General features: G+C 50.1%; 12 protein-coding genes and 1 non-coding gene across 13 annotated transcripts; 7 read left to right on the top strand and 6 right to left on the bottom strand.

The window, feature by feature from the left end:
• Positions 1-243: 243 nt before the first annotated feature.
• On the top strand, positions 244-2,048 carry ASPGLDRAFT_179762 (IscS subfamily cysteine desulfurase; the record flags this gene model as incomplete). Its single annotated transcript, XM_022542954.1, has 2 exons — positions 244-1,353; positions 1,626-2,048. The coding sequence occupies 2 exons, from the start codon at positions 244-246 to the stop codon at positions 2,046-2,048; spliced, it is 1,533 nt and encodes a 510-aa protein (XP_022396769.1).
• A 1,336-nt stretch (positions 2,049-3,384) lies between these two features.
• On the top strand, positions 3,385-4,891 carry ASPGLDRAFT_135623 (indoleamine 2,3-dioxygenase; the record flags this gene model as incomplete). The annotated part of the gene is made up of 2 exons (XM_022541392.1): positions 3,385-3,675; positions 3,737-4,891. The coding sequence occupies 2 exons, from the start codon at positions 3,385-3,387 to the stop codon at positions 4,889-4,891; spliced, it is 1,446 nt and encodes a 481-aa protein (XP_022396770.1).
• Positions 4,892-5,362: 471 nt separating this feature from the next.
• Positions 5,363-5,953, top strand: ASPGLDRAFT_135684 (CsbD family protein; the record flags this gene model as incomplete). Its single annotated transcript, XM_022541400.1, has 2 exons — positions 5,363-5,464; positions 5,522-5,953. The coding sequence occupies 2 exons, from the start codon at positions 5,363-5,365 to the stop codon at positions 5,951-5,953; spliced, it is 534 nt and encodes a 177-aa protein (XP_022396771.1).
• A 492-nt stretch (positions 5,954-6,445) lies between these two features.
• ASPGLDRAFT_135594 (isopenicillin N synthase family dioxygenase) lies at positions 6,446-7,499 on the top strand (the record flags this gene model as incomplete). Its single annotated transcript, XM_022541390.1, has 2 exons — positions 6,446-6,760; positions 6,813-7,499. 2 exons carry the CDS (start codon positions 6,446-6,448, stop codon positions 7,497-7,499), a joined length of 1,002 nt encoding a protein of 333 aa, XP_022396772.1.
• Positions 7,500-7,778: 279 nt separating this feature from the next.
• On the bottom strand, positions 7,779-8,768 carry ASPGLDRAFT_900634 (uncharacterized protein). Its single transcript, XM_022550480.1, has 3 exons — positions 8,761-8,768; positions 8,313-8,690; positions 7,779-8,252 (listed from the first exon to the last, which is right to left on the bottom strand). Exons 2-3 carry the CDS (start codon positions 8,596-8,598, stop codon positions 8,059-8,061), a joined length of 480 nt encoding a protein of 159 aa, XP_022396773.1. The 5' UTR covers positions 8,599-8,690; positions 8,761-8,768; the 3' UTR covers positions 7,779-8,058.
• An 829-nt stretch (positions 8,769-9,597) lies between these two features.
• On the top strand, positions 9,598-10,810 carry preB (alpha-factor pheromone receptor STE2; the record flags this gene model as incomplete). The annotated part of the gene is made up of 2 exons (XM_022545067.1): positions 9,598-10,366; positions 10,431-10,810. 2 exons carry the CDS (start codon positions 9,598-9,600, stop codon positions 10,808-10,810), a joined length of 1,149 nt encoding a protein of 382 aa, XP_022396774.1.
• Positions 10,811-10,911: 101 nt separating this feature from the next.
• Positions 10,912-13,277, bottom strand: ASPGLDRAFT_900796 (GTPase GUF1). The gene is made up of 2 exons (XM_022550482.1): positions 12,328-13,277; positions 10,912-12,277 (listed from the first exon to the last, which is right to left on the bottom strand). The coding sequence occupies exons 1-2, from the start codon at positions 13,068-13,070 to the stop codon at positions 11,014-11,016; spliced, it is 2,007 nt and encodes a 668-aa protein (XP_022396775.1). The 5' UTR covers positions 13,071-13,277; the 3' UTR covers positions 10,912-11,013.
• Positions 13,092-14,403, top strand: ASPGLDRAFT_900645 (spindle checkpoint protein MAD2). The gene is made up of 8 exons (XM_022550481.1): positions 13,092-13,335; positions 13,388-13,413; positions 13,472-13,497; positions 13,547-13,585; positions 13,644-13,672; positions 13,723-13,868; positions 13,928-13,995; positions 14,054-14,403. The coding sequence occupies exons 1-8, from the start codon at positions 13,290-13,292 to the stop codon at positions 14,337-14,339; spliced, it is 666 nt and encodes a 221-aa protein (XP_022396776.1). The 5' UTR covers positions 13,092-13,289; the 3' UTR covers positions 14,340-14,403.
• Positions 14,404-14,466: 63 nt separating this feature from the next.
• On the bottom strand, positions 14,467-15,447 carry ASPGLDRAFT_179773 (DUF218 domain protein; the record flags this gene model as incomplete). The annotated part of the gene is made up of 4 exons (XM_022542955.1): positions 15,351-15,447; positions 15,177-15,284; positions 15,069-15,120; positions 14,467-15,015 (listed from the first exon to the last, which is right to left on the bottom strand). The coding sequence occupies exons 1-4, from the start codon at positions 15,440-15,442 to the stop codon at positions 14,467-14,469; spliced, it is 801 nt and encodes a 266-aa protein (XP_022396777.1). The 5' UTR covers positions 15,443-15,447.
• Positions 15,448-16,444: 997 nt separating this feature from the next.
• Positions 16,445-20,663, bottom strand: ASPGLDRAFT_69702 (uncharacterized protein; the record flags this gene model as incomplete). The annotated part of the gene is made up of 9 exons (XM_022549397.1): positions 16,445-16,537; positions 16,592-17,409; positions 17,461-17,864; positions 17,918-18,459; positions 18,527-18,629; positions 19,072-19,546; positions 19,613-19,731; positions 19,793-19,965; positions 20,022-20,663. 9 exons carry the CDS (start codon positions 20,661-20,663, stop codon positions 16,445-16,447), a joined length of 3,369 nt encoding a protein of 1,122 aa, XP_022396778.1.
• A 1,132-nt stretch (positions 20,664-21,795) lies between these two features.
• Positions 21,796-24,087, top strand: sly1 (syntaxin-binding protein; the record flags this gene model as incomplete). Its single annotated transcript, XM_022545068.1, has 4 exons — positions 21,796-21,835; positions 21,893-22,106; positions 22,176-22,558; positions 22,613-24,087. 4 exons carry the CDS (start codon positions 21,796-21,798, stop codon positions 24,085-24,087), a joined length of 2,112 nt encoding a protein of 703 aa, XP_022396779.1.
• Positions 24,088-24,337: 250 nt separating this feature from the next.
• On the bottom strand, positions 24,338-24,409 carry ASPGLDRAFT_t161. The gene has a single exon. It is a non-coding gene; the product is annotated as a tRNA-Met (tRNA).
• A 362-nt stretch (positions 24,410-24,771) lies between these two features.
• On the bottom strand, positions 24,772-26,120 carry ASPGLDRAFT_29356 (FAD-binding oxidoreductase; the record flags this gene model as incomplete). The annotated part of the gene is made up of 2 exons (XM_022543844.1): positions 24,772-25,764; positions 25,926-26,120. 2 exons carry the CDS (start codon positions 26,118-26,120, stop codon positions 24,772-24,774), a joined length of 1,188 nt encoding a protein of 395 aa, XP_022396780.1.
• Between the last annotated feature and the right edge of the window lie 35 nt (positions 26,121-26,155).

The raw sequence follows: 26,155 nt of genomic DNA on the forward strand, positions 1-26,155 counted from the left end.
GATCATCGCAAATCCCCCGGAATAATCCTTACTCCGCTCGGACTCCGGATAAGGAACTCGGACCTCGGATAATTCAGTAAATCCGGCGATTAGCAATCAGACGCTAGTGATATAACCGGATCCAAACTTTTCGTCCGCCCGCAACAATCTTCCTGACACTTTTTCCTTCTCCTCTTTTCCCTACCAACTGACCACTGCCCTATTCGCATGGTGCAGTTGTAATATTTTCCTTCATTTATAATCATGTCCAGTGTTACAACATCAGCATTAAGACAGGCTTCGAGAGTCTATGCTCGTCGCTTGTCGACGCAGCATGCTTCCCTGTTCCCCCGGAGGGTGGCCGCCGCCACACCGGTGACGAGACGTGGCTATGTCACCGAGACCAAGGCTGGAAATGCCCAGGTCTCGGTGGATACCGCTATGAAGCAGGAGCAGAAAGCTTTCATGAACCAGACCGGCGTTCAGCCGCAAAATGTCGACCTTCCCGGCTCCGGCGTTTCCGGTGACGCTTCGATGAGCCCCTCCGCGGGGATATTGAAGCAGGCGACAGTGATGGACCAGGGTACCCGGCCCATCTATCTCGACATGCAGGCCACTACGCCCTTGGACCCTCGCGTGCTTGATGCGATGCTTCCCTACATGACCGGCATTTACGGCAACCCCCACTCGAGGACACACGCCTACGGTTGGGAGTCGGAGAAAGCAGTGGAGCGGTCGAGACAATATGTTGCTGACCTGATCGGTGCGGACCCGAAGGAGATCATCTTCACCAGTGGTGCCACCGAAAGCAACAACATGAGTATCAAGGGTGTGGCTCGTTTCTTTGGTCGCTCCGGCAAGAAGAAGCACATCATCACCTCGCAGACTGAGCACAAGTGTGTCTTGGACAGCTGCCGGCATCTTCAGGACGATGGATTTGAAGTGACATACCTGCCTGTCCAGAACAACGGTTTGATTCGGATGGAAGATCTCGAGGCGGCCATCCGGCCCGACACTGCATTGGTCAGTATCATGGCTGTGAACAACGAAATTGGTGTCATTCAGCCCATGGAGGCGATTGGAAAGCTCTGCCGCTCCAAGAAGGTTTTCTTCCACACTGACGGCGCCCAAGCGGTGGGCAAGATCCCGCTCGACGTCAACAAGATGAACATTGACTTGATGTCAATCTCCAGCCACAAGATCTACGGTCCCAAGGGTATGGGTGCCTGCTATGTCCGCCGTAGGCCTAGAGTCCGTCTCGAGCCCCTCATCACTGGTGGTGGCCAGGAACGAGGTCTGCGTAGCGGTACCCTTGCTCCCCATCTTGTAGTAGGATTTGGTGAGGCTTGCCGTCTTTCCAAGCAAGAGATGGAGGTGAGTTGATCTTTTTTTTTTTTTTTTTTTTTTCTCCCTCTTTTCGTGGGTTTTTCTTCTTTTATTCTCTCCAACGGCGGTGATTATAAGCTATATAATCATGCATGGCTTTCTGACCTATGCCTTGATGGTAGCTACATGCCATCAGGTGTGTTGTCAAGGCCCGTTATGACCATAGCAGGGGTAATGAGTCGTCTTACATGTTTTTGACTTCTTATTGGTGTTCATACATGGATTTGCAACGAAACGGATGCTAATGCATTGTTGAATAGTATGACACCAAGCACATTGAGCGCTTGTCGAAGCGCTTGTCAGAGGGTCTCTTGTCGATGGAGCACACCAACCTCAACGGAGACCCTGAGCACCACTACCCTGGCTGCGTGAACGTATCGTTTGCGTACATCGAGGGCGAGTCCCTTCTGATGGCTCTGAAGGACATTGCTCTGTCGTCGGGAAGTGCGTGTACCTCTGCGTCGTTGGAGCCTAGTTACGTTCTCCGGGCTCTGGGCACAAGCGACGAGAGTGCCCACAGCAGTATCCGGTTTGGTATCGGCCGGTTCACGACCGACAGCGAGATCGACTACGTCTTGAAGGCCGTGCAGGCTCGCGTTGACTTCTTGCGAGAGCTGAGTCCACTGTGGGAGTTGGTCCAGGAGGGTGTTGACCTGAAGACGATTGAGTGGAGCCAGCACTAATCTTCTCTCTTTTTTTTTTTTTTTTTTCCATTTCTCTGTTTGATTATGAGCGCTTTGGGATTATTGTAAACCTATTCATGTGGGAAGGCGTTGGAAATTTGTGGAAGGTTTGATGAACTGCACGTATAGTTAGCCTTTAGGTATTGTACAGAATAATGATGGAATGATGCAAATCTGTGTCCAAGTGATCTCGTACAGCAGTAATCTGTATAGATGTAGGCATTGAGCAGGACTGCGTCCGTCACAACAGTACTAAAGACATTCATAATGTTATTCTGCATTGTAGACGAGCTCAATCGTACTCAGCAAGATTATTTTATACGTAGAACCCAATGGAAAGTCGGGTAGACCATAGTACGAATAAGTATACTTGGTGCTCTATAGAGTGCCGTTGTATGGATAGACTCGCGTAGTCCAAATAAACTGCACCCGACAGCAGTAGCGGTCCTGGCGTGAGTGAGAGCGAGCACCGGTTAGCGTCTCGCTTAGCATTCCACACCTGGGTTGTGCCCTTCTCTGCCGCCGACAGCCGGGCCTGTCCACCAATCACAATGGCTTCCGGTCCATTTTCTAGCACTCAGGCTAAGTCTCGCTAAATACCGCCCCCTCTCGCGGACACCCAATGTCCATCCAATGGGGCCGATCAGTCCTGCTTGGTCAGCCGTCAATGGCGCCATCCTATATCGGACTTGCTGCGGAGTTTATACTTGTTCACCGGAGAGAGGCACGGTTGTTGGAGCCATGGGAATCACTATATTGGTTTCATGATGACTCGAAATCGCATAATGCCGCTATATCCGCGCTGTCGGTTTTCTTGCCTGAGTTCTATACTTGCTCATAATAATGTCTTTGCCTCTACTACTACTACTACAGAGATCGACACCGGTTTACTACTGACAACTCTATTGGCGTCGAATCCTCAGCTAAACCCGTAAATTGCGGGAATTAGAGTCCAGAACCCCCTCAGGAACAGAATCTACCGGTCCCCAATTCCCGTCCCCCCCTTCCTGCTACTCCTCTTAGCCGGCACGCATCATTTTCGTCACTCACGGAGAAATTCTCTATATCCTGCACAGATTGCAGTTATTAATATACGGAGTACTCACAGAAGGCGAAAAACAACAAAGTTCTTGCCATCGGGACCGTCCCGGAGATCTCTTATATCCTTTTCCCTCCCCCAGACAACCAGCTACTTCCCCCGTGGCAAGAGCACGTGAGCGCCCCCCGGTGGTTGTTTTTGGTTCCTTTTTTCACTTGAACGCTTGCCATCGATCTTTGATTGTGGTATTGTTCTTTTATTTCTATAATACACCCCCTTGTTGTTAAACTAGACAACATGCTCGCCCCCGTGCCGGATCTGGCGGACTATGGCATCTCGCCCGATCATGGCTTTCTTCCTTCCGAGTTGCCCCTCACAGCTTTACCAGATCCCTACTACGCCAGATGGGAGGCAATTGCGTCCAATCTACAGGGTCTGCTGTTGAGTAAGAGGATTAGAGAGACTGTTGACCGCTTACCGACATTGTCGACCTCATACCTTCAGTCTGAGAGCGAGTGGCGACGGGCTTATGTAGTGCTGGTGTTTACCCTCCATGCCTACGTTTGGGGAGGTCATAAGCCAGAGGAGGTATGTGTCTACTGCCCTTGCAATGATACGATGGTGCAATGGCTGACTCGATGGGTTTCAGAGAATCCCCCCCCAACTGACTATCCCCCTATTGGAAGTCTGCGACCACCTGGAACTCCCTCCGATAGCCACCTATGCCGGCGTGTGTCTTTGGAACTACAAACCCGTCTTCCCAGATGAACCCGCAGGAGACCTTAACAACCTGACCTCTATTAACACCTTCACCGGATCGCTGGACGAACAATGGTTCTACCTGGTTTCCGTGGCTATCGAGTCTCGGGGAGGGCCAACACTGCCACTGATGCTGCGGGCCATCTCAGCCGCACGTAAGGGTCAGAGTGGTGTCGTGACGGAGTGTTTGCATGAGATGGCAGAGCGGCTGGATGATATCGGTGCCTTGCTTGAACGGATGTACGAGAACTGTGACCCCTACGTCTTCTATAACCGGATCCGTCCCTATCTCGCTGGCAGCAAGAACATGGCCGAAGCTGGCCTCCCTGATGGTCTGCTGTACGATGACGGCAAGGCTCCGAAGTACGGTCAATATGGCGGAGGAAGCAACGCGCAGAGCTCGTTGATTCAGTTCTTTGACATTGTCCTCGGGGTGGAGCATCGACCCACGGGAGAGAAACCCCAGACCCCCGAGACTAATAAAGAAGGGGTTGTTGGCAGGCCGCGACACGGCTTCATCCAAGAGATGCGCTCCTACATGCCCGGACCTCACCGTCGATTCCTGGAGCATGTCAACGCCGTCGCCAATATCCGCGAATTTGTCGAGGCACGACGGTCAGACAAGGCATTGTGCATCGCTTACGATGCTTGTCTGTACATGCTGCGGACCATGCGCGACAAGCACATTCAGATGGTCTCGCGATACATCATCATCCAATCCAAGGGAGCACGGGAGCAAACGCAGCCAGCAGCACGAAACACTGCAAAGCCCCAAAACCTCGCCTCGACTCGCCCCGTCGATAAAAAGAAGCTTCGAGGAACTGGTGGAACAGCTTTAATCCCATTCCTGAAGCAAGCGCGGGATGAGACGGGTGAACCGGCCATTGACGCATGGGCGCGACGGTTACTGGGAGATGCACCTGTGCCATCGGGCTTTGCGGCATTGAGCAAGATCGGGGAGAATTCAGATGGACATATTGAGGTGGTGGGATTATCGGGGACATGGGCAGCTGATGAGAGTGAGGGTGGGATTTGCCATTGGTGATAAGACATACACTTGTCTTGTTTACTGTCTTCTTTTTGTTCTTGTTCATTTTGAGCGTTCTATGATACACCTGCTTCATACAGCCTCTTGGTTGATTTCTGATGTCTTACCGGTTTTGCCTTTTCTCATTTTTGCATACTGCATGTGATTGCATGAACAATTCAGGGGCTGCCATACAAGTCCATTCTCATCTCATTCCTGTAACTAACTCAATGATGATTGCATAATAGTTGTACAGCCACGCGGCCGATAATCATGATCTCTTAACATGACGCAATGATCGGACTCGATTAAGTTGGAAATTCTCTAGAAGAGTCCGGAATCCACCCATGATACATGACATCACCGCCATGATGTCATCACTTTCCTATAGATATAAAGACTTCTATACAACCATTTCGAGAAGGTAATCAGATCAATTGAATACAAACAATTACTTGACATACAAGACAATACAAGAACACAATCACAATGGCCGACAACAACTCTTCCACCCTCAAGTCTTACGTCGACTCTGCCACCGGCCTCGCCCAGCGCGCCGTTGGTACCGTCACCGGTAGCTCTTCTACTCAAGTACGCTTTCCTTACCCCTATCAAAAAACCTCCAAACCAAAGCTAACAATTGAATAGGCTGAGGGCCAAACCACTCAAGACCAGTCCGAGTCCGAACACGCCGCCAGCCACGACACCGCCAAACTCGGCCACGTAACCGCCGACCCCCAAACCGGCGCCACAGCACAGGACAACTCCACCCGCAACACAGGCTCCTGGGATCAAACCGTCGGTTCCGCTAAGGAGTCCGTCGGTAACTTTATCGGCAACGAGAATATCCGCCGACAGGGCGTCGAACAGAATGCTGCTGGTAAAGAGGCTGAGGCGAAGGGTCAGTTGAAGGATCTTGGTGAGGGGGTGAGTGATCGCGCGCAGGGGAAGTTGGGTGGTATTGGGGCTGCTGTTGTGGGGGATCGGGAGGAGGAGGAGAAGTGGAGGCAGGTTCATAATGAGGGGAAAGTTAGGCAGAGGGGGGCGGAGGAGGATATTGATAAGAAGGGGGGTGCTTAGATGTGATATGGGTTATATGAGTTATGATACTTGGTTTTTGTTATGTATAGGTTAATGTGATATCCATGGATTTGTTTGATGATCTTCTTGTTATCTTGTAGCCCTATCGATGGAAGGTGATACAGTAACCAATGCGGATGGTGATGTACCAGCTACGTTATTAGCTGCCTTTTGTGGGTATGAGGATATTTCTTATGCTTTTTATATTATGAGAATCATAGTACGCATGTGATATGAATCGACGATCTTATCTGCTGACCCTAATGGAAGGTACATAATGTAAAGGAAGGTAATCTAAGGAAGGTAATCATATCACCACTCGTATACCCGGAAGGTAACAACATCACCTCCTATACTTGTAGAATCGATTACCTTCCAGTATACTTCAACAATGCCAGAACTAATATTATAAATACCCCGTCCATCACCACCATTCAATCACCATCACAGACATCCTCAACCAGTATCGAAGCATCACAATAACAATTCACAATGGTAGCCCTCGACCTCTCCCTCCTCAACTCTCCCACCCAAAGCCAACTCTTCTGCAATGACCTCCTCGCTACCCTCAAAAGCCGCGGCGTCGCCCGTCTCGCCAACCACGGCATCCCTGAAGAAACCATCAACAAGCTCTTCGACATGACCCGCAAGTTCTTCGCCGCGTCCCACGAGGATAAAATGATTGCGAAGCATCCACCCGAGTCGACTCCGAATCGCGGATATAGTTATGTTGGACAGGAGTCCGTGGGGAATATTAGTGGTTTTGAGAAGGGTGTATCGCAGGTGAAGAGTGTGAAGGATATTAAGGTAAGTTATCTTCAACAAGGTATGAAAGATAGAAAGGGACTAATGAGGATAGGAAACATTCGACATGGGCTCCCCCACCGACACACTCGTCGACAACATCTGGATGCCCGAGGACAAAGTCCCCGGCTTCAAAACTTTCATGGAAGACTTCTACGCGCAATGCTTCGCCCTCGAACAAACCATTCTCATCGCCCTCGCGCGCGCCCTCAACGTCCCTGAATCACAACTCGTATCCCTCCACTCCGCGGCCGAAAATGAATTCCGTCTGCTCCACTATCCCGCCATCCCAGTCTCGCTGCTCAAAGATGGTACCTCCACCCGCATCGCCGAACACACTGACTTCGGGACCATCACGATGCTCTTCCAGGATTCCACAGGTGGTCTACAGGTCGAGGATCAAACGTGCCTGGGAACATTCCACGGGATCGAGTCGAACAAGACGGATATCATCCTGAATATCGGGGATTCGCTGCAGAGGTTGACGAATGATACCTTCCGCGCTGCGTGCCATCGGGTTACGTACCCTCCTACTGTGAAGATCAATGAGGGCGAGGGTGAGGAAGAGGATGAGGTTATTCCGGAACGGTATTCGATTGCGTACTTTGCGAAGCCGAATCGGAATGCGTCGTTGTTGCCGTTTTCGGAGTTTGTGGATGAGGGGAGGCCGTGTCGATATAATGATTTGACGGCTTGGGAGTATAATAATTTGCGGATTGGGAAGTTGTATCAAGTTGCTTAGATATGTACTATAAAGTGACACAGTTTACTATGTTTGTTTGTATTTAGCCATATGCCATATCGATGCTATTTAGTCTTTTCAATAACATTGCGTTCTGATAATGTCCGGCCAGCATTTTGCAGATAGTTCGAGAATGACCAATATTCTCCTAATGTTTTAGGACAAAGAAAACTTTTCTCTAGCAGATTCCACATCGTATTATCAATATCGTCCGTTTCGGTATCATGCACGAGACTCGCTCGTCAAACAGACAGCACCGAGTCTGTGAACCTCTCGAGGTGCCATATTATGAATCGACTCGTGGGAAGAAGGACGATAATCAAACTAGAAAAGTAGGGATAGAACCGTATAACGATACATGATATACGTTCGGATTAGAGATAAAATTGGACGAGAGAAGAAACAACAGGACGCTCGAAAGCGCAGCTCGTCAACACAGGATGGGCTAGCGGTGCGGTGTGCTACCAGCTTGCCGGTTGCCGCAAGTCTATCCCAGGCCAATATAGATTGTTTGATTGACCGGAAAGCAGACAAAAACATTAGAGTACAAAGACTGGTGTCAGCGTAAGCAAAGCCAGGCCCGGGTGTACTTCGGACTTTCAGTGAGTCGCTTGTGCCTGTCATGGCTGTCTGGTGACCTGGCAATGAAAACAACGTTCATGGCTACTTGAGGAAGTTTGATGGTGATTTGATCCAAGTGTTCATTGCTGTTCAACGCAATTGTTGATGATGCTCTTCTCAAGAAATATGGTGCTGCAGAATGCGAACTGTTAGTTTGATTCAAAACATGCTTGGGATGGGTCGTGACCCGACGTTTTCCAGTCCAAAGATTCGCTGGTTCGTCAGAGGTCTTGAGATGCCCAGTGCTATGAGCTTGATATTGCAGCTCCTGCTTGCGATAGCGGCATTGGTCTGGTAGAGTGCAGTGGGTGAGAGAACTCCTAGTCACATCATGAAAATCTTTGATCTCCATCAACGACACGGAGTTTATAAACAGGCCATCCCAGCTGTTGATAACCAGGATGGCTGCTACTTCCCCCAGGATGGCCCTACGACCTTCCTCGCGGCAACTTTTGAGCAATCCTCTGACGGTGGTCATTACTTCACTGCTAGATTAGAGGGGTTTGTTGGATTGATGTGTAAACACCAGGGACTGGTTCACGCTCCATGGGTCCATACTCCTGGATGTGTCTTTGCCGTGTGAGCTGGAGGCTTCAATATCCGGTTCTTTTCATGACCACATCAAGAAAGCAACACTCACGGCCAAAGAAATAAAATAAGATCCAAATAATCACTCAACGCTGTGTGGTGACACAACGGTCTCTCATGGTCCTCCTCAGTTGTTAGTTGACTTGTCTCGCTTTGTGACCTAGTGGTATGTATCAAGGCTGTTCCGATGTCTGACGGCTTGGCTGGAATAAATAAAAGGCACATAGAGTTCAAGTGACACGAGATCTGATCGAAGTTGGTAAGATGCGACGAAGAAAGGAGTAGGGCACAGGGCTGCAAGCGGTGAATCGCGGCAGTAACAAGCAAGTATGATAGTAGCGAACGAAAAGGAAAGCGTTGGATCATGCAATTTTATTTTGACTTCAAAGCCAGTCCTGCAACTGCCCAAAACAGCTTAAAACATAGAAGATTCACTTCGAACCATTCGTGGTGGTGGCATTATTGACGCCGGGATGCCTTTGTCCACCCGGTCTGATATTGTTCTTTGCCGCCGGCGTTGATATTGTCGTGATCCAACTCGACGGAGGCAACGAGAGACAAAGAATCCTCAATCGTCTTGTCTTGATTCTGTCACTGATTCCGCTCTTCTCTTCAGCTCTTGATATTGTTAAATTCGCGCTTCTCGTCATGTCGACGCCGTATTGTTTGTTTCGGCAGCGCTATAGCACCGTGATGACTCGCTGGTTGAGTTCTTCACTGCTGTCGAATTCGCTTGTTTGAGGTCTCTATTCTTCTCGAAGTTTTGTCTATTGAGTTATTCAACTTCTTCTTTTATCCGGTCGTCTTCCTTCTCATCTCTCTATACAACCCGGCCTTCGAATACATACACCTTCTCGTTATCACATCTACAGATACCACAATTGACAAGATGGCGTCGGACACGGCTCAAAGCTTTGATAGCAACAACTTCGACCCGTTCGAGCAGAACATCATCATGCACGAGGCAGATGGCACCCCGTTTCTAGTGTCTGTGAACTCTGTGGATGCGTGGCTCCAGTACTGCATCCGCATCTGCATCAACTACGGTTGCCAAATGGGCGCCTCGGCCGTCCTGCTCATCGTCCTGATTCTACTGACCAGAGCCGAGAAGCGTTCCTCTACCGCTTTCTGGCTTAACTCTCTGGCTCTAGTCTCCAATGTCGCCCGCCTGCTCTGCCAGCTCATCTATTTCACTGGCCCCCTCGTCCGTCTGTATCCTATTTTCGCGGGAGACTACTCCAGGGTTCCCCGCTCCGCCTATGCAGACTCGATTGTAGGCGCTGCCTTTTCATTCCTTGCCGTCGTCTTCATGGAAGTCTCCTTGGTCCTGCAGGTCCAGGTGGTCTGCGTAACTCTCCGGAACTGGTATCGACAGGTGCTCCTGGCGGTGTCTGTTCTCGTGGCCATGATTCCTATCGGATTCCGCTTTGCTTTGCTTGTGATCAACTCGATGTCAATCATGGATCTCGAAGTCATTTCGTCTACTTGGCTAGAAAATGCTACCAACGTCGTCGTTACTGTCAGCATCTGCTTCTTCTGCACTATCTTTGTCGTCAAGCTGGGGTTCGTCATCAAGCTACGCAAGAAGCTTGGTGTGCGAGAGTATGGTCCCATGAATGTTATCTTTGTCATGGGTTGTCAGACCATGATTATTCCAGGTACATCCCTTTCCATTTCTCCTCCTGATAGACTCCCCGCACTTTACTAACCCGTTGGCAACAGCCCTCTTCTCAATCCTACAGTACTTCGTCCACGTCCCCGAACTCTACTCTAACGTCCTAACCCTCGTCATCATCTCCCTTCCCCTCTCCTCCATCTGGGCCAGTTCCACCGTCGAGCAAAAGAGCCGCGTCACAAGCCGCACTTCGGACTCCCACCGCCACCTCATGAATCTAAACAGCTACAACCCCATGAGGACCAAGAACTTGTCGACGTCGTTTTCTACCGATACTACGACGAAGAACAGCATGGCCGCGAATGCTACGTGTTATGCGGCGCTTAGTTCGACTAGGCAGGTTGATCCGGAGTTGTCGAAGTATGGGATTTCGGTGGAACATGATTATTCCGTGCAGAGTCATCAGAAGGATGGGGGTGAGGTTTAGTTTACTTTGAGATGGTCTGGGCTTGGGTGTGATTTGAAATTGGGTGGCATTTTATTCGTGGTGCGGTGACTTGAAAAGATAATACCCCTTGTATTCTAATTGCATTGAAATAATAATCCATGGCATCTCGTTTAACTCGTTATTGTCAGTATGTAGCAATGGTTATACCTCTATAATACATTTTAATTATCGTACAAAATCGCCTACTTGGCCAAAAACTGCTGAAAAGCCTTATGCTCAATAACGACATTCCCAACAGCCCTGAGCTTCTTCCGTCCCTCCTTCTGCTTCTCCAGCAACTTCCTCCGCCGACTAACATCACTAGCATGCAGCTTCGCCAACACATCCTTTCGGTACGGCTTGACCGTTTCACGCGCCACAACCTTTTTACCAACGGCAGCTTGGATGACGATTTCGAATAGTTGTCTGTCAACATGCTCTTTGAACTTGGTCACCCATTTCCGACCCGTGCGGTCGATCTGGCTTGCGTGCATGACTCGCGAGACGGCGTCGACGGGTACTTTGTTGACAAGGAGTTGGAGCTTGACGACGTGGCCGGCGCGCCAGCCGGCGTCTTCGTAGTCCAAACTGGCGTAGCCTTTCGTGGAGCCCTTGAGTTTGCCAAAGAAGTCGTCGACGAGCTGGGCGAGGGGGAGTTGGTATTTCAGGATGACCTGTGTCGGGGTGAAGTAGTCGAGGCTTTCTTGCTCGCCGCGGTTGGATTCGCAGAGTTCGATGGCTTTGCCTAGGTATTCGTCCGGGAAGGTTAGGGTGGTTAGGACGTAAGGTTCTTGGATCTCGGCGACTTTGCCGCGGAGTTCGTCTTCGTCGGGGAATTTGGCCGGGTTTGTGATGATGTCTTCGCGGCCGTCTTTCCAGAGGACCTTTACGGGTACCGAGGGTGGGGTGATGATGATGCTGGCTCCGTGTTCCTGGCGTAGACGATCTTCAAAGACTGAACAGTGCAGGGTGCCTAGGAATCCTAGTCGGAAACCGGCACCAAGCGCCTCGGAGGACTCCTTCTGCACGTGGATACTTCTGTCGTTGAGAATGAGCTGGTTGATACTGTCTTCCAGGTGCTCGAAGTGGTCCGCGTCCACGGGGTAAGCAGCCACGAAAACCATGGGCTTCGGCTCCTCGAATCCAGGGAGCGGTTCCACGGTTTTCTCGGATCCTACTGTCGTGTATGTGTCTCCGATCTTGGCTTCCTTGCTGCGTTTCATTCCCGGGTTGAAGTAAATGTATCCGACTTGGCCTGCACGTAGGACCGTCTGCGACTTCTCATTCGGGTACATGATGCCAACCTCGCCAACGTAATACTTGATTCCGGTTGCATACGATATCACTTGTTGACTGGGGCGAAGTTCACCGTCGAATATGCGAACCAAGCAGATGACGCCTTTGTACGAATCGTACCACGAGTCGACGAGAAGCATCCGTAACGGCTTTTTACATTCACCTACGGGACTTTATCTTGTCAGCTACAGTTCTAAGCGAATGAGACTGGGGATACGCACGCTGGAATCTTGTCAACAACCGTGGGAAGCACTTTGGGCACATTCAGCCCAGTTTTCGCTGAAACCCATACTGCATTGTCTGTTTCCAGCTCAAATGAGTTTCTCATCTGCTCGAGCGCCCGCTCGGGCTCAGCCGATGGCAAATCAACCTTATTGAGAACCGGGATCAACTCCAATCCCTGAGCAAAAGCAAGGTAGAAGTTCGCAACGGTCTGCGCTTGGACACCCTGGCTCGCATCGACCAGAAGCAATGCTCCTCCACAACTGGCATAACTGCGCGACACCTCCGCACGGAAATCCACATGTCCCGGTGTATCAACCAGATGCAGCAGATAGTCCTCCCCATTATGGTTGTAGATCATCGTACAGGTCTGCGCCTTGACCGTGATACCCCGTTCTCGTTCGACATCCAGCTTATCCAGCACTTGCTTGTTCGTACCCGGTTGGATCGTGCCCGTCAATTCCAGAAGCCGATCGGAGAGCGTACTCTTGCCATGGTCGACATGTGCAACGATGCAGAAATTGCGATATCGTTCGATCGGGATCGCGGCGATGCGCTGTTCTAGTTCGCCTAGCGGTTTCACTGTGTGAGACCGCGCTGCTTGCCATAAGGCTGTGTTGGTGAAAGACCTCGTTGTTGCTCTAAGAGCAATGCCGGATGGCAGCGGCCTGGCGGGGCTTTTCGCAGCCAGGCAAGTCGGTGCTGCGCGCAGCCATCTGGCTAAGTGCAGGCATCCTCGCATCGGGAGTTCTGTAATGGCATGGGAATTACTGAATATCCCTCGTTTTCGCTGCGTATGCGCGTGGTAGCCAAATCTCGATCGGGAAAAAGTTGAAGGTGCGGCTCTGCGGAGAAACGAAAAAGACGGAAAATCGAATTGCTGCGGCGACTATCGGAGTAAACAAAACACAGCAACTCACGACAATATTTAACTGGACATACTACACTCACTATCTACACCATGGGAGAGAAGGACAAGTCCAAGGTTCACAAGCTGTCACTCAAAGGTGAGATTGCAGTTATTGTGGTCGCACAGTCCAGGATGCTCACACAGCGCAGGGTCGGCCAAGCTCGTGGCCGAATTCGTGAGTAACGCTCAATCAAGCATTGAGGTGATAGGATACTGACCGAGGAATTACACAGTTTGAATATTCAATCAATTCAATCCTGTAAGTTGTGACTGGGAGTGCAGTGATGGCTTGATCTCATGCGACCCAGTTTCCAGCGAGGAGTCTACCCTCCGGAAGACTTTACAACGTGAGTCCCCCCCCCCCTCTTATTTATTCAAGAACAACTTCTAATTGACTACCTCTAGAGTCAAGAAATATGGCCTCAACATGCTCGGTTCGTCCTCCTCCCTCGTCCGCATCCACAATCACCACTGACCGATCCAGTCTCCTCCGACGACCAAGTCAAAGCCTACATCAAGAAGATCATGTCTCAGCTCAATAAGTGGATGATGGGCGGAAAGATCTCGAAACTGGTCTTGGTTATCACCAGCAGAGAGACCGGAGAGCATGTGGAACGATGGCAGTTCGATGTACGCCCGCCCTTCCGAAACAGACAACACCAACAACAACTGACAAGGGCGATATTCAGGTTGAGATATTCAATAAGCACAAGCGGAGCAAGTCGGCTCAGAAATCGGGTGATAAGGAGAACACGGGGTGCGTTAGACTCATAAACACTGTCCATACGTCGGAAACTAACATTCATTTTCTACAGTGACGCCGAGTCCGCAGCCCCCATCGAGAAGACCGAAAAAGAGATCCAAGACGAAATCCAAGCCATCTTCCGCCAGATCACCGCCTCCGTTACCTTCCTCCCCGTTCTAGACGGCGACTGCACCTTCAACGTCCTGGTCTACGCCGATGCGGACTCCGAAGTGCCGGTTGAATGGGGCGACAGTGACGCCAAGGAGATCAAGAACGCCGAAAAGGTGCAGCTGAGAAGTTTTAGTACAAATAATCACCGGGTCGAGACGTTGGTCAGCTATCGTCTGGCTGATTAGAGTGATAGGAGGGGTGTTTTGTGGTGGGCGTTCTGGTTTTATTGCATCTCGGGTTTTGCATTATATTCTAGGTTCTATCAATAATGATTGATGTGATATGCATACATTTATAAAATTCTTCCTGGTATCACGAACTATGCCAAGGCAACTCCTCCATCTTACCAAACCACTCATTCCCACCTCCCCCATCCCACCGCACCAAATCCTCAACAACCAACTCCAATCCTACATTAACAAAGACCCCATCCTCCATCCCAGCCTCCCATCCACGCTTCACCCTCTTCCCCGCCAACTCCGCCTGAACGCCATACCGGTCTCTACTCCACAGACCAATCCCGCTTTTCTCTTCGCCTGCAATCAGAGTCTCAACAGGCGTCACGCTCTCGGGGGGATTAATCCCAACCACGCCAACTTTCCGGTTCTCCGCGTCTTGTTTGCTAGAAACAGTGACGGGGACTAGTCCGACGGCTGGAAAATGGAAGTCCATGAATCTCTTCCGCTTGAACTCGTGCGTTACAACCGTGACACGCGCTGGATAGAATCCCATAAACAATCTAAACCGGAGTAAAGAGAATAGTACGTTCTGGTATGAATCCGTCGCATGTGTTTCGGTAATAACTTGCGAGGGATTTATCTGTTGCGAAAAGCCGAAGAAGTCGTTATCTTTGACCAGGTTCTGTGATGTATCAGTCACTGGCCTTCAGCGTATACTGTAAGGGAATTATGTACCATATACGACTCGCCCTCTGCTAAATCTGTCCTCCCTCTCTTCGTTGCCCCCCTGAATCAATTAGAATAATATCCTAGACGATATTGATTAACCGAACGTATGCATACCCCGAGAACACAAGTACCCCACACGAATCATCCGCCAACGCCCGTAATCCGGCCTTGACATGTTCCGTGAACGTCGGCGTTTCGCCTCGTTGGAATGGTTCTATGGCCCTATGATCTTGTCAATTACGACCGATCCCGTTGTTGGAGTAGATTTGGAAAGGAAAGCTACGTTACCATTCATCTTCGGAAAGCCCGTTCGTGGGACCACCGAGGTATATTGCATGGCAGCATACGATGATTAGATGATTGCAGCGCTGTTGTTGCATCTTGCTCGATAGAGGCCAAGGAGTCCTTAATTGAGGATCTACGCGATAACGTATTCCACGGGCGAGCGGCGCACACGGGCGAGCAGCGCACCCTGTATTCCCACATAAATGCGCAACTTTTGAATGCTTATATCTCAACAACAGCTGAATTATATGGAAGTGTACTAAACATATTGATTGCTTATTTACCAGTATACAAAGAGGCTTAGGCTATCGAAATTCGAGACTTGCAAATAATTGTCTTAAATACACATTGTATCATAAAATACAGCGTAATTAATATTAACTTGATAATTAGGCTATAACATTCTGCAGAATTCAGTATACATAATATCTATAGTGTACAATTGCACCATATACCATATCATAGAAAAATTTTTTAAATGTGAGCATTCAAAAGTTGCGCATTGATATGGGAATATAGGGTGCACTGCTCGCCCGTGTGCGCCGCTCGCCCGTGGAATAGATACACCGTGGAATACGTTAGTTAGATGACCGCTGTTGGTATTACCTAAGCCATATATGTGAGACTGTAAGACTATGTAGGAACAATCTGAGAAATTCATATTGATCGGATAATGACTGCATATTCATAAATCCGCTGAGACATGCCAATTAGACGCCACAATATGATAACTAATATACAATCAACCTGTCCCGAAGAGATCCAGGCGCCTAGTAAGAAAGAAATGTTTGCAAAGTGCTCCTGTAAGAATGCCAGCCAGTAAAAGTAATATAACAGAAACAGAACGCCTCTTTCAGTTATGATGGATTGAAATATAAGAAAATGGCTCACAGCGCGTATGCTTATGCCAGATATTCGAGAAAATGATGCAGATGGACACTGACTATGACGGTTGCACACAGCATGTCGACGTACAACGATAAGTCGAAGATATGTGGAATCAAATCACGATTATGATATATGCAAAGATGCTGTAATATCAAAAAGCCAATATCAAGAGGTTTCGAGTCGGCATAAAGTACGGAGGGTGAAGAGAACTAGGTGAGAGGATCATGGCGGAATGTGCAATCGTCGCCCTTTAGGCACTTGCCCTCTTTCCAATATCGACACGGAACTATTCCAACCTTGGGCTGTCGTCTATAGTCAGTATCATGTTCACTTCGGGGAGAACTCGTATAACTTACGTGCTTCTTATGCGGCCCATTAGGTCGATTCCGTTTGGCCGGGTTGAATTTATCATCACCAGCGCCGTCAAACCCGCTAGTCTCACGCATGCGTTTGCGCTCCGGATCTTCGTAAACCTGGCTCGACGGGTTGCCCGCTTGGTTTTGGTTGTTAAGCTGGGATATAATGGCGGCAAGGTTCGGAGCAATTCCAGGCTGCGACTGTGGAGCTGGTGGGAAGACAGACGGCGGCTGCATCTGATTTTGAGCATTCATGATGGAGAAAATATTCCCAAAGTCCATGCCTTGCGTGACTGGGGGCTGAGGCATAGGGAACTGGGGCATTTGAGGCAGCGGTGCCGGCGCTTGTTGCTGGCGGAACATGTTCACTGTCCGCTCAAGGTCAGATGCAGGCACCTGCGAGACTGGCTGCTGTGTGGGAAGAGGTTGGGCCGGTGGTTGCGGTTGTTGCTGCTGGGTTGCACTTTGGATGATCTTCAGCAGGTTGGAGATATCGAACTGGTTCGTTGGTGCAGCCGGTTGCGTAGCGGGTGCCGGTTTCGGGTTGACATAGGCGAAGTACCGTTCTTGTCGAGCCTTGACGTGGTCGGGCAGTTCACCAAGAATCTGCACATCGGGGACGATCTCATCCTCACTGGGCGGAGGTGGCTCTTTCGGTGATGGCGGTATGTCAGCAAGCGAGGTGTAGAACACCATAAGCGTAGTAGCCTCCCGGTGCTCTTGAGCTTGCTTCTCTGGGCTAATTGGCTCTTGAGTACCCCCACGCTTGTTGTAGTTCCTGGCACGATCATCCGGTGTAATATCGGCATTATCAATTTCTAAATCTGTTAGCACGTAGATCAGACGTGGAAGCTTCAATGATAGCATACCAGATAGCTCGTGGTAGCCAAGCAGATTCTCCTCCTTGATGCCACCTTCATCTTCTTCGCCCAGTTCATCTAGGTCTTTGTGCAACTTAAGAATGCGACCTTCGCCTTTCACATCGCCAGCTTGCCGCTGTCGACGATCACCAGGACCAAGCTCCTCTTCAGGGTCATGTGTGAAGAGGCGGACTTCAGTCAAGGAATGATCAGGCTTCCAACTAACACGCAGCCTACGGCGACCTTCCTTCCGGAGCCTCTTCTTCCGCTCCTCTTCAGTCTCGGGAGGCTTATCCTCAGTAGGCTCAACAGGACCGGGATCTTTCGGCTTGTCAAGATCTGCCATGATATCGCCAAGTGAGAATGCCGGCTTGGGAGGTGGTGGGGCCGCTTCTCTCTTCTTCTCAGGGACACTGTTCACTATTAGAATGTCATATATTATGTTGCGATGGTCATGGATTCTTACTTCGACTTCGCGGCTGCTGCGGCTCTCTCTGCATTCGAAGTCCCGGGTCTTTTCTTAGCAGAGCTCAAACTTCCAAAGAGATTGGTTGGCTTGGGAGCAATGATGTTGGCCTTGGGACGTGCAGCGGTTGCAGTCGTTGCTTTGGCGTCTTGCCCTGTCTCCTGTGGACGCTTGGCCGTGGCACTATTGGCGATACCGGTACTTCCAGGTTTCGAGGGATTCTTGGTATTCGAGGTGACGACCATCCGTTTAGCAGCAGGTTGTACACTCCCCTCTCTGCTCTCACCGTCTCGAGGACGCTTCGAACCAGCCGCTTCGACACGAGACCCATTGGTGGCTGTAGCATCGGGAGTAGTATTTTTGCTGGGCGACTCTTCCTTAGATCCTTGTTTGCGCTTCGTGGATGAAGCAGCGTTGTCTAGAATTCTCTTTGTAAGATCCTTGACGCTTTGACCACCCTTCTTTGAGAACCTGGGGAGCAATTTGGCAACGTTGGTTTTCTGAAGCACGTCCTCATCCACCGTGACAAAATGAGAAAGTAACTAAATTTAGGACAATCATTAGCCTTCTTTCCGTGGGAAATGTGAGTAAATCTGCTATATAATCTACCTTTAGAATGTTGACCGTCAATGCTCCGTCAACATCGGCAGCTTGATGACGGTCCAGCAGGAACGAATACATGGCAGAGACGGCCATGGGGTGTTCACCCAACCTAGAAAATGTTAGTTAAATAAACATAAAAATAAAGACGAAAACAGTCACGGCAATGTGTGCGAAACAGATCGAAGGAATTGATGAGCCATAGTCTCCCCGAATATCACTCGTTAAGGAGAATTTCCGCTAATGGCTCAATTCTCCTCAGCGTACCCTCACGGTGATTTGACTATGCAGCCCATTTTAATAGCGGGGTTGCAAAGGGAGAGAGCAAGTTCTTTCGTCTCAAGTCGCTGGGACGTATACTGAGGTATGTATTGCCCATGGACCGTGGAGAACAAAGACGCTCGCCCTTACTTAATAGCCAGTTTAAAGAGGCATGCTGAACATCCACACTAGGAGTATTACAGGGGGAGAGGCTCTCAATTCGCTTCAGAGTTCTATAATCACGGCACAAAGCTGCCACGAACGTGAGAAAAACGATAAGGAAAAAGACATACTTCTCAACAATCATCGGATGGCCCATTTCCAGAGTGGTACTGACAACCACATCCATGAGGCGCCGTTGGAGGACAACTTCGTTTTTGAGTCGAATTGCCTTGTCGTTTTCACCCTGATTCTCGGCCGTCTTCATGGCTTGAGAACGGTCTTTCCACGTATCTCTTACAGCCTTGACAACGTTCTTAAATGCGACCAGCGCATTCTTGACTTTCTCGGAGTTGGGTCGTCTGTTACGTGGTGACCAGACAGCCCAAAGGGCATCATATCGTGCAGCAGCAAGCGGCTCGCTGGGACGAGTTGATGGGATAGGAGAGGGTTCTTCGGGGGGGAGTTGAATCTCAATACTGGAATCACTATCAGAACCGGAGGATGACCCGTCACCTGCTTGTTTCCCAGCTCGTTTGGCCTGAGTCTTCGCTTGCTTCTGAGCCGCGGTTTTGTTCTGAGGGGCCAGTAGTTTCTTGCCTGCTGGGGCTATTTCAATCAGTTAGCACGTGGGACATAGGAGGAACCATGCATTTCTGAGCTTTCTGAGCATACCTCGCGCGTTATTGATAACTACCTCCACCTTTGGAAATTTAGCTGCGATAGATTGGTTACCCATGGCATGTTGGTTCGAGGGCGGCGCTTGCAAGTCGTTCCGGTAATAATTGAATGGTCTAGGGCGAAAAAGTTAGTTTTGTGTTGTTACCTTTAGAAAAACAAAACGAAAGAACATACTTCGAATTGCTAGACCGTTCAAAATCCGCCGGACTTAGATAAAGGAAGTTCTCGTTGATGGGTGCGTGCTGTTGATTCCCAGATTGGTGAGGAGTGTTAAGAAATAGAGGGTTGATCGTCTGCTGGTTCGTGGCAGGATCAGAGAATCCATTCGGGAAATTAATCGAGGTATGCTGTTTTCAGTCAGCTAAAGACCGTTATGCAAGGGCCATACGGGGCAGTGCCCTACCGAAGCTTCTTCAGGGAACCCCGGAGGGATAGAGTATTGGTTGATGGGATTCTGTTGCGCATTTGACTGGTATGGAGCGGGGGGTGTAGGCTGCGAAGGAGTCGCTCGCTGTGAGGACGGCTGTGTCGAAATATCAGGCACGGAGAGGCGTTGCGGAGGAAAGAAGTCTTGTGGGAATGGGATGGCGTCGAAAGTCGTGCTATCTGACGGAATCGATTGCGAATCGAAAGCAAGCTGTGACTGAGGAAATTGGTGGACTTGAGAATATTGCGGCTGTACGCCAAGTCCCTGCGGTTTGGATGATGGCATTATTGGTTGATATAGGGGATTGGGTTGCCATGACTGGGGTGTTGACGAGTAGATTCCATGATTCTGCTCCTGGTGGCGCGGGATCTGGTTTCGTGGCTGCGGTTGCTGCTGGTGGAAAATCGGATGATCCCAGCTGATCCCCAGTGGCTGCTGTGAAGCACTCGGTTGCTGTGGCAGCTGTGACTGTTGCGGAAGTTGCGGCTGTTGTTGTTGCTGGAGATCCGGTGCGGGATACAGTGAATCGAGGGTATTCCAGTATTCGGGAGGAAGGGAGCTGGCGGTGACGGAGGAACGGTGCAAGCCGGTCGGGGTTTGCGATGGATTCTGATCCATCTTAAATTCTCTCCTCCCCTTCAAGGAGAGGCGAAACGGGTTTCTTGTATACGGAACGAGTAACGACTGTTAAGAAGAGGCAGTAGTAACCCCAGGATCTCAGGTCACATGCACCCACGTGCAAGCGTTACCGTATTGGGAATAACTGCGACAGTGGAGTATTCAACGGCGCGACGTGATTGGTTGGAGCTAGCTCAACGGCTGTGCAGGTGATATTCACAACACAACTGGGCAACGATTCAAGATTGAGATAAGGCCTGGTTGGAGTAGAAAAATATAGGAAAAGAATAAGTAATTTGCCAAAATTGTTGTATAACGTGTATCACGTAGGTAAAAGTGTGAAGAGTAGTCGTTAAGAAAGTAGTTAAGGCACCAACCTATTCTTGGCGATTCCAGCCTCAGGCTCCCTCAGGCATCAAGGAGTGACAGCGGTGAGTTATTGCCGTTTTTTGTGTGGCTGTTCCCCTTTTGCAACGTGCACCGCGTTCTTTAAGGAATATTATAGAGATGTATTGTAGATTCAATCCTCCTTTTCTTTCTCTTTTAAGGTGCTTTCAATAGCACGGTATCCCTTATCCTGTAGCTTCTCTTGTATCTCCTTCTCCGCCTTGGTTATGTGGCCCAGTTAGAGCTGCGCACCTCTTTCCCTCTGCAACTTGACTCAAAAAGAAAGACACAGTGAGGGTTATTAAAGACTGCAATGAAGCAGTATATAATTCGCTTTACGATAGAGTGGCTGATGGAATCAGATAGGGAAGGGGGAGAATGGTGATGTTGGCGAGTTGTTGTTGGAGGTGACGAGGAAAACTTCGCGGTTGTCGGGTTGCGTTGGGCTGGATGCGGTACTATTACCCTTTGGGTATAGTGTATATCACGTGATTACCGACCAATGACTTTTCCCTTTCGGGCAGTGTTTGCATCAGTGTGCCGCTTATGTTATCCTATCCCGGACGGAGCTTCATGCCAGGTGGAATCGCGATACAGTATTATACAGAGTACTCTTATTTGCATGATTGAACGCTGCTGTGGTCTGTGATTATCTATTCTATCTTCCCGCTACGACTTCCCTTATCTGGTTATATGTGTCATGACTCTGAGCCCAATTGAATCCTCGCCGTGAAAGTCGAATACCATGGCATCACAATCAATGTCTCTACGGGACCGCCAGGTCGGTAGGTTTCCTGTCGAATCGTCTCTGTTCGTAGGATAATACTGACAGCCTGTCGCAGCGTCTATTCAAAAGATCCTCAACCTGAACCAGGATCCGCCTGCCAACGAAGATAACCCCCACGATACGTCCGCTCTCACTCACGCAACTCCGATACTCAACCAAGATGGCGATCCGATTTGGAAAGTGCTGGTTTTCGATAACATGGGAAGAGATGTTATCAGCAGTGTGCTCCGGGTTAACGACTTGAGAACATGGGGGGTGACCATTCATTTGTATGTGGCCTGGCAGCGACGGGGAAGTCGCATTTCTTCGGAGCCATGCAGCTAACGAGATTGGATTAGGAACTTGACCTCTGCACGATACCCTATTCCCGATGTCCCCGTCATCTACCTCGTCGAACCAACTCCTGACAATATCAAAACGATCACTGACGACCTGTCACGCGGACTGTATACTCCTGCATATGTCAACTTCCTATCATCCGTTCCCCGACCATTACTGGAGGATTTCGCGGGCGAGATAGCTACAACCGGGACGGCGGAACATATTGCCCAGGTCTTCGATCAATATTTGAACTTTATCGTTGCGGAGCCGGATCTCTTCAGTTTGGGTCTGGGAAATGATGCCTACTGGAAGATCAACAGCCCGCAAACGAGCGATGAGGACCTGGACGGTGTCGTTGACAAGATCGTTAGCGGATTGTTTAGCGTGAGCGTCACGATGGGTATGTACATGCTGTCCTCGAGTAAGGGAGTTTGCACCGGCTAACAATGAACAGGCGCAATTCCTATCATTCGGTGCCCCAAAGGTGGAGCTGCGGAGTTGATTGCGACAAAATTGGACCGAAAGCTGCGCGACCATATCCTGAATTCTAAAGACAACCTCTTCTCTGGTCAGAAGAAAGGCGCAGCTGGCGTCCCTTCGTCCCGCCCCGTTCTCGTCATCGTCGACCGCAATGTGGATCTGGTACCGATGCTCTCTCACTCGTGGACGTACCAATCACTGGTGCAAGATGTCCTCCAGATGCGACTCAACCGGATTACAATGGAGGTAGAAGACGACGCAAATCCCGGCAGAGTAACAAAGAAATCGTACGATCTGACCAGCAACGACTTCTTCTGGAAGCGCAATGCTGGAGCCCCGTTCCCACAAGTGGCCGAGAATATCGATGCGGAGTTGACGCGATACAAGGAGGAAGCCAATGATATCACGAAGAAGACAGGCGCTTCTTCAATTGAAGACCTCCAGAACGACACTAGCGCTTCTGCACAGCATCTCAAAGCAGCCATCACCCTACTTCCAGAACTGCGGGAGCGCAAAGCTATCCTAGACATGCATATGAATATTGCAACTTCTTTGTTGAAGGGTATCAAGGACCGCCAACTCGATAACTTTTTCGAACTCGAAGAGAACGCTACGAAACAAACCAAGGCCCAAATTTTGGAGTTGATCAATGACCCTGCCAAGGGCAATGAACCATCAGATAAGCTTCGTCTCTTTATCATCTGGTTCTTGAGTACGGAGACTGAACTGTCGCGATCCGACATGAGCCAATTTGAGGAGGCTCTCACCAAGGCAGGAGTCGACGATGTTAGCTCTCTCGCCTATGTTCGACAGGTCCGTGAAATCACTCGCATGACCATGATGACGACCGCTGCGCCGCAGGAACAGTCGTCGGATCTGTTCAAGGGATTCTCCTCGCTATCGAACCGGCTCACGGATCGGTTCACGTCCGGAGCCTTGGGCGCCAATTTCGACTCCCTCATTTCCGGTGTCAAGAACTTCCTCCCTGCCAACAAGGATTTGACTCTGACCAAGATCACCGAGTCAATCATGGACCCGACAGCCGCTTCTAGTTCCGCCATTGCGAAGACTGAAAACTACCTCTACTTCGACCCCCGCAGCGCCAACGCTCGTGGCGCCATGCCTCCCGCATCTGCATCTCGCACACAACCCCCCGGCACCATGGGCGCCCCCGGCCCCGGAACAGGCGCCAGCTTCGGACAACGCCGCCAAGCATTCAACGAGGCCATCGTCTTCACAGTGGGTGGTGGCAGCATGGACGAATACGGAAACTTGCAGGAATGGGTCTATCAACACAATCACCCTGGCGGTGATGCTTCAGCTGCTGGCGGCCGAGCGGCAGGGTCGCTTAATGCGCCTAGGAGGCGCGTGGTATACGGCAGTACGGATCTCATGAATGCCAATGAGTTCATTGCGGAGTCCTTGGGCAGACTGGGAAAGGAGAGCTAAAAGGCCTGGTGGTATGTACGTAATAAAACATTGCTTATAATAATACGATTGCATGCAAACGCCGTACAAGTCCAACTCCTCTTGATTCATCCGTCAGTATTCAATTCCATTCTTCTAGTGGCTCCACCACGTGAGCACCAAACCCTCACCCGCCTAATGCCTCCACCCACGCCCCACGCCGAAGTACACCCACCATCACCACCAAAAAAAAAAAAAACTCCAAAAAATGCAAAAAAAGATAGGAGGTCATTAGCATGTCTCGGTTTCGATCCGAGGACCTCCGGGTTATGAGCCCGGCGCTCTTCCCCTGAGCTAACATGCTTGCTTGTTGAAAAATGGAGGTGTGTCTTCACTGTGGAACGGATTAGTAACTGATTCGGCAACTTTGAGGCAGTTCGGGGTTGCTCATCCTGAGCTAATATGCTGATTTGCATGTTGTGGAGCTCCTTGTTTGAGGTTATGTACGGGGGGTCTGCGTGGGAAGGTTTTCGGGGTGTGTTGGTGAGAGGTAGGGGGGGAGGCAGGAACTCGTGTCATTACTTTTTGTATTGCAGTATGAATCTGTTCCCCTAGTCTCTGTGTTCAGTACGTCCCGGGATCATTCAATGTGGCCTTAGAAGTGCTTTATTACTCTTGTCCAGCTGTTAATTATATATATATATGGCCTCATCGGTCTGTACAACCCTACGCAACAGGCACACCCACACCCTGCGGATTCCAAAAAACATCTCCCGGATCAAAAACCCCCTTCATCTCCTCCAACCTCCCCAAATTAACCCCCCAATAAGCCCTCTCAGCACTCTCCATCCTCGGATCCGGGCACCCCAAATACGCATGTCCAGCACTCCCCGGTACATCCCGCGTGATAAGGCCATTGATCCCATCTAAAAAGTCATAACTTTTATCTAGCACGGGACCAAGAACGTTAGCCGCAAACGACTGCATCCAGTACATCACGCCTCGGTGCGGGTAGGCCGTGGCGTTCTTCGGGTAGTCGTTTATAGCGCCGCCGACGAGGCTGAATGTCACGAACCAGGTTAGTGTTCCCTTGGGTGTCTTGTCGAGGTAGGTGAAGAGGTTGGTTATTGTTGATGATGGCATGGGTGTGTCCTGTGTGAAGCCCAAGGATTTTGCGTAGAAATATGTTGACATGGATCCTCCAAGCCGGACGGCGAGATCGTCAATCACATACGTCACTGTTCCTAGCCAGTCCTCTAGGACGAGGACTTTGCTTGAGTCTGATCCGGAGAAGCGGTGCTTGAGCCCGAGAGAGTTATATTCCTCATTAAAGCCGATTAAAACGCCCTTGAGTATCACGCTATCCTGCAGGCATATAAAATCCGACGTGAACTTCCGGCTGAGATTCTCACTCAGTGCAAAATCCTGCCAATCCCGGAACAAACCTCGCCCTCTGCTTTGCACTACCCAGCTTAAACGAATACCTTTCACGGCAAATAGCAGATCCGCATTCTCGGTTTCAGAAGCCCTCACGATGCTCGAATCTGGGAGCACCACCTCGACTTCTTCGATATGGTCCAGTGCCATGCCCCATTGTCGTGATGTGAGTCCTAATCCGCCGATGGTGAGATGTCCGCCAGCGCGGATCTCGGGACATATGCCATGTGACATTGCTCGCCCTCCTGCGTTGTAGAGTAGTGTATCGATGTCTCCTAGTGACTAGCCGGGTCCGATAGTCGCGACGTGAGTCGCCTCATCCATCGAGAACTGCTGGAAATGCTTCATGTCGACGACGATCGCGCCGTCCGCACCACCGAGTCTTGCATGTCATGCCATGTCAGCAAAAAACCACCATATCACATTCACTAACAGTTGCCCACCATGATTCCCAAAACTATGCCCCCCCCGCTCTTCGCTTGCGCTTTATACTCATATTCCGCAGCGCACTTGACAATTGCAGCGACCTGCTCGCTCGTCTCCGGGAGTGTAACCGCTGCAGGAGTCACGGGGAAATTGAGATTGTATTCACGAACGGCAGTCACTCCGTAGAGGTCGTTGGGGAGAGATTGAGGCATGCTGAGATTGAGTAATTGTAAACAATACGTAGTAG

This window comes from Aspergillus glaucus (assembly GCF_001890805.1).
Source record: "Aspergillus glaucus CBS 516.65 unplaced genomic scaffold ASPGLscaffold_26, whole genome shotgun sequence".
Classification (NCBI taxonomy): Eukaryota; Fungi; Ascomycota; class Eurotiomycetes; order Eurotiales; family Aspergillaceae; genus Aspergillus; species Aspergillus glaucus.

Bases quoted from the DNA above. Each gene is read 5' to 3' on its own strand.
- ASPGLDRAFT_900634 (XM_022550480.1), bottom strand. From the start codon at position 8,598: ATGACCACCGTCAGAGGATTGCTCAAAAGTTGCCGCGAGGAAGGTCGT. The intron at 8,253-8,312 runs GTCGGGTCACGA...CGCATTCTGCAG, and splicing joins GAATCTTTGGACTGGAAAAC to CACCATATTTCTTGAGAAGA.
- ASPGLDRAFT_900796 (XM_022550482.1), bottom strand. From the start codon at position 13,070: ATGCGAGGATGCCTGCACTTAGCCAGATGGCTGCGCGCAGCACCGACT. The intron at 12,278-12,327 runs GTGCGTATCCCC...GACAAGATAAAG, and splicing joins GTTGTTGACAAGATTCCAGC to TCCCGTAGGTGAATGTAAAA.
- ASPGLDRAFT_900645 (XM_022550481.1), top strand. From the start codon at position 13,290: ATGGGAGAGAAGGACAAGTCCAAGGTTCACAAGCTGTCACTCAAAG. The intron at 13,498-13,546 runs GTAAGTTGTGAC...CATGCGACCCAG, and splicing joins TATTCAATCAATTCAATCCT to TTTCCAGCGAGGAGTCTACC. The intron at 13,673-13,722 runs GTTCGTCCTCCT...TGACCGATCCAG, and splicing joins ATATGGCCTCAACATGCTCG to TCTCCTCCGACGACCAAGTC.